The 13742-nt window shown below is 38.4% G+C and overlaps 2 protein-coding genes across 3 annotated transcripts in view; both read left to right on the top strand.

Moving 5' to 3' along the window:
- The window catches only part of LOC109217395 (mediator of RNA polymerase II transcription subunit 16), a 20543-nt gene extending 14187 nt beyond the window's left edge, over positions 1–6356 (top strand). For both annotated transcript variants that reach the window (XM_019381634.1, XM_019381635.1), the window contains 6 exons: positions 763–999; positions 1159–1330; positions 1435–1895; positions 2105–2281; positions 4228–4605; positions 5720–6356. In XM_019381634.1, the coding sequence (XP_019237179.1) occupies positions 763–999; positions 1159–1330; positions 1435–1895; positions 2105–2281; positions 4228–4605; positions 5720–5866 (1572 nt within the window). In that variant the 3' untranslated portion in view covers positions 5867–6356. The remainder of the gene's footprint in view (positions 1–762; positions 1000–1158; positions 1331–1434; positions 1896–2104; positions 2282–4227; positions 4606–5719) is intronic.
- Positions 6357–7720: 1364 nt separating this feature from the next.
- Positions 7721–9101, top strand: LOC109217394. Its single transcript, XM_019381633.1, has 2 exons — positions 7721–7849; positions 7952–9101. Exons 1-2 carry the CDS (start codon positions 7738–7740, stop codon positions 8524–8526), a joined length of 687 nt encoding a protein of 228 aa, XP_019237178.1. The 5' UTR covers positions 7721–7737; the 3' UTR covers positions 8527–9101.
- Positions 9102–13742: the final 4641 nt, after the last annotated feature.

The raw sequence follows: 13742 nt of genomic DNA, 5'->3' as shown, positions 1-13742 counted from the left end.
CTGAACCTTTTCCCCCAAACTTATACACCATGTGACAGTATCTGAACAGTGAAACTTTACAAAAATCCAGAAAACTGAAGTGAGATTAAGATAATGATTGCATCAATTGAGAAGAGAGGTTATTGTGAGAAGTCAAAACAATGGAGAAATGAGAATGTGAAGTAAGAGAAGAAATGATTCCTTTAGCAGAAGGCTGACACTGCCTGAAGATGTCTTCTGAGAAATTACTATTTCTTTCTGTGCTTTTGATCCATAAATGAAAAATGAACATCTGAATGAATTTGAATTAAGGAATTGCATGTTGCATCAAACTTAGTACAGCTCTTGCGGAAGGGCATAGAAACAGTCAAATGTTACGGAATTGTATGTATTAAAATGATCCACAAAACTAGTCTTTCTTTTCTACACCCAATTTCTGGATGCCATTGTTAATGTGTATCTTTTGAAGATGACACAACGAAGTATTGTAGTTCTAGTGAAGTCCTTAAAATCGATATGCAATCCAATTGGTTTTCTATTTCTCTCAACTTAATATTAATCTAGTAGTCTGTCATGTGGAAGATTGTGTGAGTGTGTATACATGTGGTGTGTGCATTTTTGTCAGATTATGTGATCATCTTTTCCTTTCAGTGAATCCGTGCTCACTTGCATACACGTAGTTCTTGAATTTTAAACCTGTTTGTTTATTTTATCAAAGTTCACTCTCGGGGACCTATTCTTGGATTTCTTTGAGTTCTGATAGATCTGGTCCATATAATGCAGAGCCTAGACAGGATAAAATGCAGGCTTCTAGAAGGTACAAATGCTCAAGAAGTCCGGGCAATGGTGCTTGACATGCAAGCAAGATTGTTGCTAGATATGCTTGGCAAGGGGATTGAATCAGCTTTAACAAACCCATCAGCATTGGTTCCAGAGCCATGGCAAGCTTCCAGTGAGACACTGTTTGGCATTGATCCTGAGGCGATGGCCGTTGAACCAGCACTGGTGCCAAGTATCCAGGTATTTACTTTCACTTGTTCAGTGTTCCTCCCCAATCACAGGCCTCCGCAAGTGAATAGTATGTCTTAGTGATTGTTATCTTTCTGTATTTGTGACCAAATACTTCTATTTCTTCATTCAGTGTTTGAGTTTCTCAAGTATTGGGATGATTTAATTCAGGCATATGTAGATGCTATACTTGATCTGGCCTCCCATTTCATCACGCGTTTACGACGCTACGCAAGTTTCTGCCGTACATTGGCTAGTCATGCTGTTACTGCTGGTACAGGTGGGAGTAGGAGTATGGTGACTAGTCCAACTCCAAGTGTTGCATCTCCTGCGACTTCTCAGGGTTAGTGTAATTTGCTCTATTATGTGCTGTTAAAGGATGTCCCTTTCTGGATCCAAGAATTCACTGCCTCTCTCTTAGTTAAACCACGGACCTATGCTTTTCAGGTGCTCAGGGTGGTACTGCAAGTTCCACTGGGAGCACTCAGATGCAAGCTTGGGTACAAGGAGCTATTGCAAAAATTAGTTGTACGGCTGACAGTATTCCTAGTTCAGCCCCAAACCCCATCACTGGTCCTTCTACTTTTATGCCAATAAGTATCAACACAGGCACTTTCCCTGGAACTCCAGCTGTTAGGCTTATAGGGGACTGCCATTTTCTGCATCGGCTATGTCAACTTTTGCATTTCTGTTTTTTCTTCCGTGGAACACAATTACCGCGTTTTATGGGGGCTGCTCAAAGGAATGCGGATTCTTCAATGCAAAAGCCTCAACCCAGTATTCCAGGCAAAGCAGAAGATTCCAACTCTGGTGCAAAACCAACAGGAGCAAAGGGGTCCGAAGAAGGTCCATCTAAACGGTCTAGGATAGGTTCTGGCAATGCTGGTCAAGGATACACGTATGAGGAGGTAAAGGGTTCTTTCTCAGCAGATACACCCCCCCCCCCTCCCCCGCGGGGCGCCAACACACACACACACAGCTTCCCCACAAAAAATGAAAGCCTATCTGAGTTTTTTTCTCTGTTTGAACTTATCAAATAAGATTCTTTCCCTGTTTGAAGTCGCGAACTTATTCGCCATGTGGATGAAATATTAATTAAATTGAAACCGTCATGCAGGTGAGGGTCCTCTTTCTTATTCTTATGGATCTTTGTCGTCGGACTGCTGGTTTGGTGCATCCATTGCCAGTTTCTCAGGTTGGGAGCAGCAACATTCAGGTCCGCCTTCATTACATTGATGGGAACTACACTGTTTTGCCAGAAGTAGTTGAAGCTTCCCTCGGACCTCACATGCAGGTAATGCTACTGTCATTAGTTCTATTTGTTGAGGTACATGTGTTATGCATGTAGAGTGAATATGTCTTGCAATTTCTTTTTTTCACATAACTCAACATTTATAGCTGTAATGATTCCTGTTGTTCTGGGTGCTAGATATGTATTTGGAGCTTCCTTCCTAACATTCTATACCCATTCATCAGTTTATCGCAAATTGTTGCAATAATATTCCTCCTTATGGTTCTAGTCCCATTCTCTTTCTATACCACTAGAAGTTCTTCAAAAGATACTAATATTGTTCTGCTCAGTCTCTATGCCATAGTTGAATATTACTTTTGACAGTGCTAGCATATATATACATGTTTAGCATCAATAATATGTTACATCACTTACATGTGTTGAATTATAAGGAAATAAAAATGTGCTCTCTCTAACTGTTTAAGTTTGAGATAAGGTGGTCACACACTCAATATGGTACGGAAGCAGGTGGAAGTTGTGAGTTTGAGTCTCACCGTCACCCATTATCAAAAGAATTTTCACGTGCTTGGCCCATGAAAAAGAATCAGGCCCACACGTGAGGAGGCCTGTTGAAGACATAATTTAATCAAAAGAAAATGTGGTCTATTTAAGCTTTTAGATGAGATGGTCACAGACTTTAACAATATGCATGTGTTTCTAAAGGATGGCTGGTAGAACTGCATGAATGAGTTGTGGAAAAAACAAAAACTAGTCCTGTATCTGGAGAAACGTTGATGACAAAGATATGAGAAAATTATTATGGATGAATGACTAAGGGACATGCTAACCTTTTAATCATGGTAAATGTTAATAAACGGCACCTTAGATTTCAAGATGTGAAAGGAAATATCAATCAATTACAATTCAATCCCAAATCTCATTTTAATATTTAAATAATTTGCCTTTTAAAGCGTTAGCAATTTTTTTTAAAATCTTAAACCCAATCATGTATGAATAACTAGTTTAATGCCAACTAGTTGTTAGTCTTTATAGATTATATTTGCTTCCGTTGTGTTCTGCTTAACTTAGTCCACGGATTCTGCAAAAATTTAAGCTTTTTTTAAGAAAAGTTTTCTCCCTTTTATCAATAACATGAGTGGCAAGTGCAACTAGAGAGAGGTCTACATTGATTTGACCAAATCCTCTTTAATCATTTCTAACTCTTGTCTAATCTTGTATAGCCATATATCCATTTTCACATCCGGATTTTTATAACATTCATCTTCTTTTTAGGGATAAGGTTAGGTAATACTACTCAAATGAGTGTCAAGAAGGTACTGTGAACAGTATAATAAGTCGGACTTGGTCAGACCTACAAAGCTAGGGATTCAAACAAGTCCATTGTATCTATCGCACCGGTTACAGATTTATACTATCATTTTGTAAATATCTTGGGCAACATACACCCCTATGTAACATTGTTAGTGAATCATTCTGTAGAACTTGTCTCTCACTTTGTTAGGTATCTTTCTATAGCATAGCACTTCTGTAGAGCTTCTCTATTCCAGTCATCCCATTTTAATTATGTCTTATACAAGAAAATAAGACGTGAAAGAAAATAACAGGAAAATTTTGTTTTTTAAATATTTGTCGGATGGGCTGGGATCAGCCGGTTATATTTGTCGACTCCAATTGGGCCAGTACTTCAAACCTCCTCTATTGGGAAAAAAAACACCAAACATAAACAAAACGACTTATAATTATGTCTTATACTAGAAAATAAGACGTGAAAGAAAATAACAGGAAAATTTTGTTTTTTAAATATTTGTCGGATGGGCTGGGATCAGCCGGTTATATTTGTTGACTCCAATTGGGCCAGTACTTCAAACCTCCTCTATTGGGAAAAAAAACACCAAACATAAACAAAACGACTTATGTAGGTTTGGGTAGGAATCCCCAGAATTCTTAAACTTCTACAGTTCTTCTCATCTCATTCCCTTTTCTTGCAGAATATGCCTCGCCCTAGAGGTGCAGATGCTGCTGGGCTGCTATTGCGTGAGTTAGAGCTCCATCCACCTGCTGAGGAATGGCACAGGAGAAATATGTTTGGTGGACCTTGGTCTGATTCAGAAGATATGGGGGGCGTGGACGATAATTCTAAGCTTAGCCCATCAAGGGACTTGACTGAGTGCAGCTCATCAGAAAACTGTGATGTATCTTATGGAGCTCATGGTTTGTGGCCAAGGAAACGTAGGATGTCAGAACGAGACGCTGCTTTTGGGTTGAATACTTCAGTGGGCCTGGGTGCATATCTTGGTATAATGGGGTCTCGACGAGATGTTGTGACAGCTGTTTGGAAGACTGGGCTTGAAGGAGTTTGGTATAAGGTTTGTCTAAACATTTGGATCTCTATTTATTCCTAGGTTCAATTTATTGCTGTTATAGTTCATTTTTTATTGCATCTCTTTGCATGAAGGCATAAATAAAGTTATAATTAAGCAAGTTGGATTGTGTACTGGAGAGATAATTAGGCCAGTGTCCCTAACTTGGGAACAACAAAAGTCAACGCTAGCATTTAAATTTATGCACATATTTACTTGGATAAAGTTGACATAAATTTCTTGTAAGAATCCATTGTAAGGTAATGCTAACATTGCAATGTGGCTTTAGTTCCTTATGCTAAAAGTCTCGTTGATTTAAGGTTTTGGTGTTTTGGTGTTTTAGTTTCCTGTACTGCCATATAATACGGATACTTACATTAATTTCACCAAAATGTTAGGGAATTTTTGTCTTTTTATTTTGCATTGTGTTTGGAAGTATTTCTCTGTCTTGGACGTTTTATTTGCTACCTATGTTGCATAAAAGTTCTAATTATGTTTTTTAAATGCTGAATCGTTTTTTCGAGAAGTGATTTTGAAATGCTAAATTATTAAGATCAAAAGATTTCGATGTTCGAGTGTTGCATAACAAATGATAATTGTTATAATTCAGTTTTTACCTACCATATATGACTCACTCACATGTGTACAATCTAGTATCCTCATGTCACATCTTATATTTTCGTAGGTGAGTGTACCTAATGCTGCTGAGGTCAACTTGTATGTTGGTTTAGAATCTACTTACTGTTGATCAGATAATGAAAATTAGGCTGTAGGCCACATCATACTTTATCTTGCTGATCAGTCCTTGGGTTTTCTGATGAAATGTGCTATAATCATTAGTTAGTAAATCTGTGCAATATCTACCCAATGAATGATATATCTTGGGGAAAGCAAAGTGAGCTTCACTCGAACACTGTTTTTCATCCAGATTTAGTCTAATCCCGCTTAGCATTAGTTTCAATTTATTTACTCTCTTCTATTTAGTAGCAAATGGTAACCAAACATGGTCTTATTCCTATATATTTTGTTGAGACCTCATTGATATGAGTAGCGTAACAAGATAATTTGATTGTAGTCTAAGTTTAGTTTCTCAATTTATGATTTCGACTGTTTCTTGCAGTGCATAAGATGTTTGAGACAGACTTCAGCTTTTACTTCACCTGGTGGCAACCCTTCCGCCACTCAAAATGAGAAGGAAGTATGGTGGATCAGCCGGTGGGCATATGGCTGTCCCATGTGTGGTGGGACTTGGGTTCGAGTTGTATAGAGCATTGAGAGTAGTTCACCAACAATTGTGCTCCCAATTTTCGTGAACGGTAATGGTTCACCCACATGGATACAAACACATTGGACTCTGCCAGCTTATTGCCTATTCATCACTCTGGTCATGTACTATATCTTAAAGATCAGTGTGACTAGGTGAGGCAGGGCCTGAATTTGGGTAATTGGTATGTGGTCTGAGCTTACTATATGTGTTATACCATGAAAAGTTTTGGAAGTCAAGGTGATTGAAACCCCGTTTTCTGAAAATGGGGATACTCCTTAGTCAAAGACATCAAATTTTGGAACTAAGAATGAATCCCCACATGTGTATGCAAAGGTCTTTTTGCCTGTGGGAGTTGAATATATTAGATTCTCTTCCCAAACCAGAGCATTTCTGGGGTTGTAGTTATGTATAATAACAGTCCAGTTGTTTGTATGGGAGCAATCCATTCGCTGTGAGTAGCTGTCGAGTAATCAAATTTTGTAAACTAAAATGCGTCTCTCTCTCTCTGTCTCTCTCTCTCTCTCTCTCTCTCTCTCTCTATATATATATATATATATATATATATATATATATATATATATGGTTGTGACTATAGTTGTGGTCCTGTACAAATGTTTCGCTTTCCTTTTGTGGGTTATGGCATGTCTCAACTAGCTTAGATATTCTTTTCTTTTCTGGTTGAGTTTATTAGCCCCATATGGTATGAATGACGAGTGAAACTGAAATCATATGCTGCACTATTTTCGGTCACACAAACAAAGAAGTAACGCTCAATTTTAAGTTTGAACTTGTGATTGTGGTTTCTTGGACACGGGCTGCTTGCTTAATTTTCTTCGCAGAAGCAGTTCACTTTGTCGTTCAGAGCTTCTTCGTTTATTCTTTTTTTTTAAAACGTTTTCCTTAATTAAAAACTATGAAAAAAACACAGTTAAGCCGTGAGAGGAATATGCCAATCAATAGGGATAAAGTGGGTAGTTACTGCTGAAATCTGATTTCTCTCTTTTGAACAAAAATCCATGTATTGGTTGTTAAAGTTGAAGGAAACCTTTCTGAATACAGCGAATTTGTACTTCTGTAGTAGCAGCAATTCAGGACCAGAATTTAGTGACTGCACTTTTTCGTTCTTTTCTATAATTAAGACAGTTAAGTCTTCATGGAAACACATTTTATAATCTAAACCAGATGTCTTCCCAAGGTTGAAGAACAGTTAAAAAGAAATGAGACAAATAATTGATAACTTGTCTGGTTGTCATCATCTTCATCCCCATCCAAGAGGAACTTCAGGTTTCATATGCAATAACCTTTATGTCATAATAAATGATTTGAAGGGAAAAAAAGAGAGGAAAAGATAATGCTTCATATTCTGTCTTCTCTCGTTCCTCATGTTTATTCAATCAGCCCCTATATGCTGAACTTTTTATTATTAATTTTGTTATTTCCAAATTTCTTGTATAAGTGCATTCTGCTTCTTGAACATGCATGCAAATACTACTTCTCGGGTCTCATGGGCTTCCCCTGTTATACATTTCTCCATAGCAGCATTTTCTGCAATCCTTTCAATTCCACTCGATACGAGTCTTTTCTTGTTTATTTTTAAAAAAAATTCCTATGCTGTCAAAAGCAGATGGCATGCATGAACTTCAAAAATAAACTACTGCAATTAAGTCCATATATATCCAGTTTCAGGTCAGTTTTTCTGGAATCAACTCTGCTAGCTATTGTCCTGAATAAACTATTGTTTTTATATCCTAGCTACCAATTAAAAGTTTAGTAGCTCTAGCTCTTCATTCCAAGATATAATTTTCCGAGTAGTTGTAGTTTGATTAAGATAAAATAAGTTCCTTTTTATTTTAATCCCAGTGGGTATAGCAATGATCAAGTTGACTTTTATAAAGCCAACCCCAACAGTTCTCTATGGAATAAAAACCTTGAAATTTGTTGAACTGTGGAACGCCAGCAAGGTCGCCTCTTTTTCATTTCCAGGTATTCTGCAATGTTCATTTCTTTCGTAGGTTTGTGCAGCTTTTCTTTCCTTTTTTGTTTAGGTTCCCGTTTGATTGTTATTGTCTTGTTGAGTGTTTGTAGGCCTAATTGAGGTAACAACAAGAATTTTCCCAGTTAACCAGAAGATTATTAGGGGGGAGGAAAGGATGATCTATGCTTCTCTAAATTCGGTTAGGCAGACATTGGAGGAGCTGCTGAATCAAGATTTATGTCTATTTCCTGAAAAGAGAGCAACATTTGAAGTTCTTCATAATGAGGTTAGTTATTTGCAGGCTTTTATTCAACTACCTTCAGCAACAAAACCCGAGATGAGAATTTGGGAGAGGCTGATAAGAGATGTGGCTTATAAAGCCGAATACGCTATTGAGTTATATCTATGCACAAGTCATATTAATAGAAGTGGTGAGAATGAAGGAAATGCACATATGATATCACAAGATGGATTGCAAGAATTACTCAGAGAAATTTCTTCGGTAAACAAGAAACTGAAGACCATTAATCCGTCTGCTCATGGCACCAAAGATTTCCAAGCAGGGAGTCGTTACTTGGTAATTCATCAGAACAAGAAAACAGATTTTGGGACTTCAATGATCACTTGGAAAGAATCAGATGTCGACTCTTTAGATTGTCATCTGAACTCAATATTGTCCCAATAGTAGGTATGGGTGAAATAGGCAAAACTGCTCTTGCCAGAGCCTCTTATAATGATCCTTGCTTGGTGAATCGTTTTGATATCCGTGCTTGGATTACTGTCTCCCAACAGTATCAGGTTAGGGAAATGCTATTAGGCATTTTGCGCCATATCACTGATCTCTCTGATGCCTACACAAAAACCAATGATGAATTAGGCGATCAGCTATACAAAAGCTTGAAATTTAAGCGTTTTCTTGTTGTCTTGGATGATGTTTGGAGTATTGAGGCTTGGGATAATTTGAGAAGATCTTTCCCAGATGACAAAAATGGACATATCTGTTTAGTTAGTTGTACGATTAGGTCCATCATGTAGCGGATAGTCTGGAATGCAGCAAATTATTAGTGTATAGTCTGGATAGTAACATGTTGATACGATTAGAGTTCATTTAACTTAAAGAATCTGCTTATTAGTGAAAACAGTTTTTGATTAATATGCTATAGGAAGCTACTGGATGCAGAACCATAAAGTTTCCTGCAGCGTCAAAACTTCTCTGCTCTCCTTGTTGATGTTTCAGTGTCAACTTTCATCCAATCTTTCCAAAACATGATGTTACGTGGTTTATTTTTCTGTTGGATTCGTAATCTTCGTTTACCCTGGCATCTGATTGGCTTCTGATCACGCCCAACTATGCCTTATAAAAAGGACACGCGGACGTTGCAAATATAATCTGAGTATTTAGCCCAGAGTTGAACCCACAAGTACTTAACCTATCAATTACTCTCGTTAGACTTACTAAATTCCCCGGAATCAACTTCCCAAACGTTGTGAATAACAATTGAAGATGTTTCTACTAACTAAGAATGAATGTAAATAAGCAACTGAAAACTAATTATGATTAAGTTGTAAACAATTAAGAGAAGGTTCTAAGGTTATGATTTCCCCTATTGATGGAATCCCTTCCGGTTATGTTTCACATAGAATTGCCTAATCGTCTCTATCAATCATGAGTATTCTTATTACCGCAAATCTCTCCCGAGTAATCACGACAATTTACTAGACGCACTCTCCCGAGTTACGCTAGCTGGCTTTGTTTATTACAGCTCACTTTAGATTGCACCCAAGGCTTCGTTATGCCTAATCCCGCCTTTAAACCCTCGGTTATTGATCCCTCATATACTTTGGGAGTGGTGTTGTTCAACAATTAACCTAAATATGCACTCTCTCCCGAGTTATGCACACTAAATAGGCACAACTAATTGAGGATCCTATCAATTAACTACAATAAGAACATAGTTGAACAAATAGAGATTGAACCGGGCAAACTATATTAACATAACAAGAAGTTCATCCTTCAATAGGTTCCATCAAAATCTTAGACTAAGAAATTAGCTACTCATAACAAAACAAGATGAAACTACTAAATTATTCATAATGGGTAATTGCAATAATAAAAATAAGATAGAAGAACTCTAATGTTTAGTTGCTCTTCTCACACTCGTTCTTGCCTCCAAAGTAGTCTAAAAAACAAGCTTAAACATGTCTTGGGCGAGCTTCTAAGGTTTATAAGGGTTTGGAATAAGTTTTCCCCGATTTACACTTTGGTCCCCAATTTTCTGGCGCTTGAACAGTTCACCGCGGTCGCGGCAAGACCGCGGCTCGACCGCGGTGAACGCTGAACATTCTGCCTCGCTTAGTTAATCTACCGCGGTTCTGCTGCGATTCCACCGCGGTCGCGGTGGATTTTGCTTCAGTCCATTTTTTCTTCTTTATGCTCGGGTACTTCTTGATTGGGCGTTTTTATCATATTATTGACTCCAAGACACTCCGTAGTGCTTCCTCACTTAGATTATTCCCAGCGAAGCAAAAGAACACCAATTAAAGCATTTTGTTATCAATTTGCCTATAAAACAACAATAAAGCATGGTCATATTAAGGTGTAAATATCATCTATATAGCCTAATATCAGCTGCCCTTCCAATTTTCCAAGTATGCAATTGTTATGCTGCTGGTCTTGGTCTTAATAAATAAATTCTGCTATGCTGGACTTATAGCTGCTCACAAGAATAAGGAACCTGTCACTGATGATGTAGCTTCCAAGGTGAGTAACAAGCGCATCCATGTGTATTAACTTATTTTTTTGTTTGTTATTTTTTGGAGAAGATTCTTGAGCTAGTTGAGCAGTCCAAGGGTTGGTCAGCAGTTGAAGCACCTACTGACATCCCAGTAAGATCCATGATGGGCATGCCCGAAGAAGAACTTTACAATATCCCAACTGCTGAGTTTGTTTTCCGGCGTGGTGGATTTTTAAATAGGGAATTCACCGTTTATCATGTTGCATTTCATGCCTGTGCAGACCTAAAAAATGGCCCGAATCTTTCTGTTAATTCTTCTTGTAAAGTATCCTGTCATATCTTGGCATTCATTTAATTTAGATGTTCCAATCCAACATATTATCTGCAGTAGGAGACCCCCCCCCCCCACAAACACCCGGGCCGCGCCTCAGAATCAGTAAGTGTCTTAAATAACTGGGTTTTGAAAACGGATAAGATAGACCGAACATTGTTTAATTGCTTAAACATGAAGTAAGTTTAATACTTTCACAGCCTAGCACTCAGAATTTATCTAGTCGAATCTTTATATCAGCAAGTCCTTTGCAGGTATTCTTTCTATGAGAGAAAAAAAGAAGTTGATAGATCTTAAATACTCTTGCCTTATGTTTTGATGATCTAACAAACTTACTGTTAAGAATCAGATTGGGAACCTGACCTACTTGGATTGCTGCAAGCTTTAACGGATCCCAGCTAAAGGTGAACTGCTACAGCTTCAGGAGCTAGGAACCAACACAAGGACCTGATGCTCTTGTGGTTTCCTCATAGCAGTACAAAGTCAATTGGACACAGGTGGAAATGAAGTGACTGACGGCACTGTTTCTGCCGCACTGCACTGCACTGTCCGCCCACTCATTCTCTAACCAAACAAAGTACTCACATCACTTCAAGTGATGTGATCAAAATGTACCCACAATGAGCTTTATACAAAACATGACTGGAAGGCTTTTGTTTCTCATTCAAGTCTCTTGCAAAAACAGAAAAATCAATCCTCACAAGCTTGAAGAACAAGGTTGAACACTACTACGGACCAGTTCCTAAAAGATAGATTGTTGTTGTCCTAGTTGAGTTGTAACCGTGTTATTGTACTTACTGTATCTCCTAATTTGTTTACCTAGAAGCATTTTGATTAGGAATCCTCTTGTAAATCCGTAAACTCCTTGAGTTTATGTTGTGACTAGATTTAGTCAAAAGGAAAAGTCTTTGTAATCGTAGAGTTACAAAGTGGCTTGTGGTGATAGCATCACAAGTTAGAAAAAGCTTTTGTAACTAGGATAGTCACAAAGTGGCTTGTGGTAAAGGTACCACAAGTTAGTTGAGTAAATCCTTTGCAATAGGAAGTATTGTAAAGTGGCTTGTAATAGGTAGATTACAAGTTGGTGAAGTTAAAAGCCTAAATGTGTAGGTCATGGTTTTTTGATCCCCTTGTGTGGGATTTTTCCACGTAAAAATCCTCTGCCTCATTTACATACTGTTTTATTAAGTACTCTCAGTAGAACCTTGTAGAGGACCAGGTACTCTACGATTTGGTGGACCTATACAAACTAACAATTGGTATCAAAGCAGGTTCCTCCTATCAGGCTAACACCTAGGAAGGATCCTCATGGCTGCTCCACTAAATTTTGAAGAAGGTCAATCCATATACCAACCCCCCAAGTTTGATGAAAAATGCTATTGGTGGTGGAAAGCTAGAATGCACGATTTCATCATGGCTGAGGATTGTGAGCTATGGGATATCATTTGCGATGATCCTTATGTTCCAATGAAGGTACTAGATGAATTTCCATTTTCAATGGAAAAACCAACAAAGAATACACTGAAGCAGACAAGAAAGTTGTGGAGAAGAATTTTCGTGCCAAGAAAATTCTGGTATGTGGAATGGGACCTAAAGAGTACGACAGAATCTCTACCTGTGACGCTGCAAAGGAAATATGGTAGACTTTGCAAACAGCTCATGAGGGAACTACAAAAGCAAAATAGTCTGAAGATAAACCTAATACTGGTGATAGTTCCATGATGGCAGTTGAAGGCGAGGAGATTGGATATAACTCAACTTATGCTTTGATGGCTCANCAGCTTGGTAAATTCGATGCCAAGAGTGACGAAGGAATATTTGTTGGGGTACTCTTCTCAAAGCAAGGCTTACAAGATATATAACAGGTGGACTCAATGTGTTGAGGAGAGTGTCCATGTTATCTTTGATGAATCTTATCCATCATTTGAGAAGAGTGCTGAGGAAGATCAAGATAGAGAACCTTTACTCGTTCCTGGTGAAGTCATCAACATGACAAACGGAAAGGCAGATATGATGAGTCAAGTAAAAGAGCCCAAATGAAGACAATGCTGCCTCATCATCAACAGAACCAAGCACCTCAATCACAACTACAGAAGCTGAGAAAGGGTGGTTGATGCAGTTCAAGGAACTCCACTAGCACATGAAAGAAGGATAGAGGAAAATCAGCCAAACATACCTTCCTCCTCTCAGAATGAACCTCAGGCGTCTAACTGGAGACACCAAAGCTCTCACCCTATAGAAAACATCATCACTCCTCTAGATTCTGGAGTACAAACCAGGTCAAGAGCCAGAAATTCACTTGCCTTCTCAACATTTCTCTCCCAGATAGAACCCAAAAACATCAAGGAAGCCTTGAAAGATGCAGATGGATTACAACCATGCAAGACGAGCTGCATTAGTTTGAGAGAAACAATGTGTGGCACCTGGTACCTAGACCCCAGGTGGGTATTCAGAAACAAGCTCGATGAACATGGAATCACCACAAGGAACAAAGCCAGGCTAGTGGTCCAAGGATACAATCAAGAGGAATGGATTGACTATGATGAAACGTTTGCTCCGGTGGCTCGCATGGAAGCTATCAGAATTCTAATCGCTTTTGCATCTCCATAAATGTTGCTGGGGCATTTGTCAACCCAAATGACATCACTAGAAACTCATAATGACCGTACCGAGTTCGAAAAGCTGTCTTAGGGACATTGGATGCCCTAATCCTCAACTGATGGAAGCCAGACCTCAAATCGATCTTTAAAAACACCCTGGCACCCTGAAGCTGATCAAATAAATCATCAATCCTCGGCAATGGATAGTTGTTCTTGATGGTGACTTTGTTCAACT

The sequence above is a fragment of the Nicotiana attenuata genome, unplaced genomic scaffold (assembly GCF_001879085.1).
Source record: "Nicotiana attenuata strain UT unplaced genomic scaffold, NIATTr2, whole genome shotgun sequence".
Classification (NCBI taxonomy): Eukaryota; Viridiplantae; Streptophyta; class Magnoliopsida; order Solanales; family Solanaceae; genus Nicotiana; species Nicotiana attenuata.
Note: the sequence above shows the minus strand (reverse complement) of the source record. Positions and strands in the feature narration are given on the sequence as shown.

What these genes read in the sequence shown, in the direction of transcription:
- LOC109217394 (XM_019381633.1), top strand. Translation starts at nt 7,738, where the DNA reads ATGATCAAGTTGACTTTTATAAAGCCAACCCCAACAGTTCTCTATGGA. An exon ending in CGCCTCTTTTTCATTTCCAG is followed by an intron (nt 7,850 to 7,951) that starts GTATTCTGCAAT and finishes GAGTGTTTGTAG; the next exon opens with GCCTAATTGAGGTAACAACA.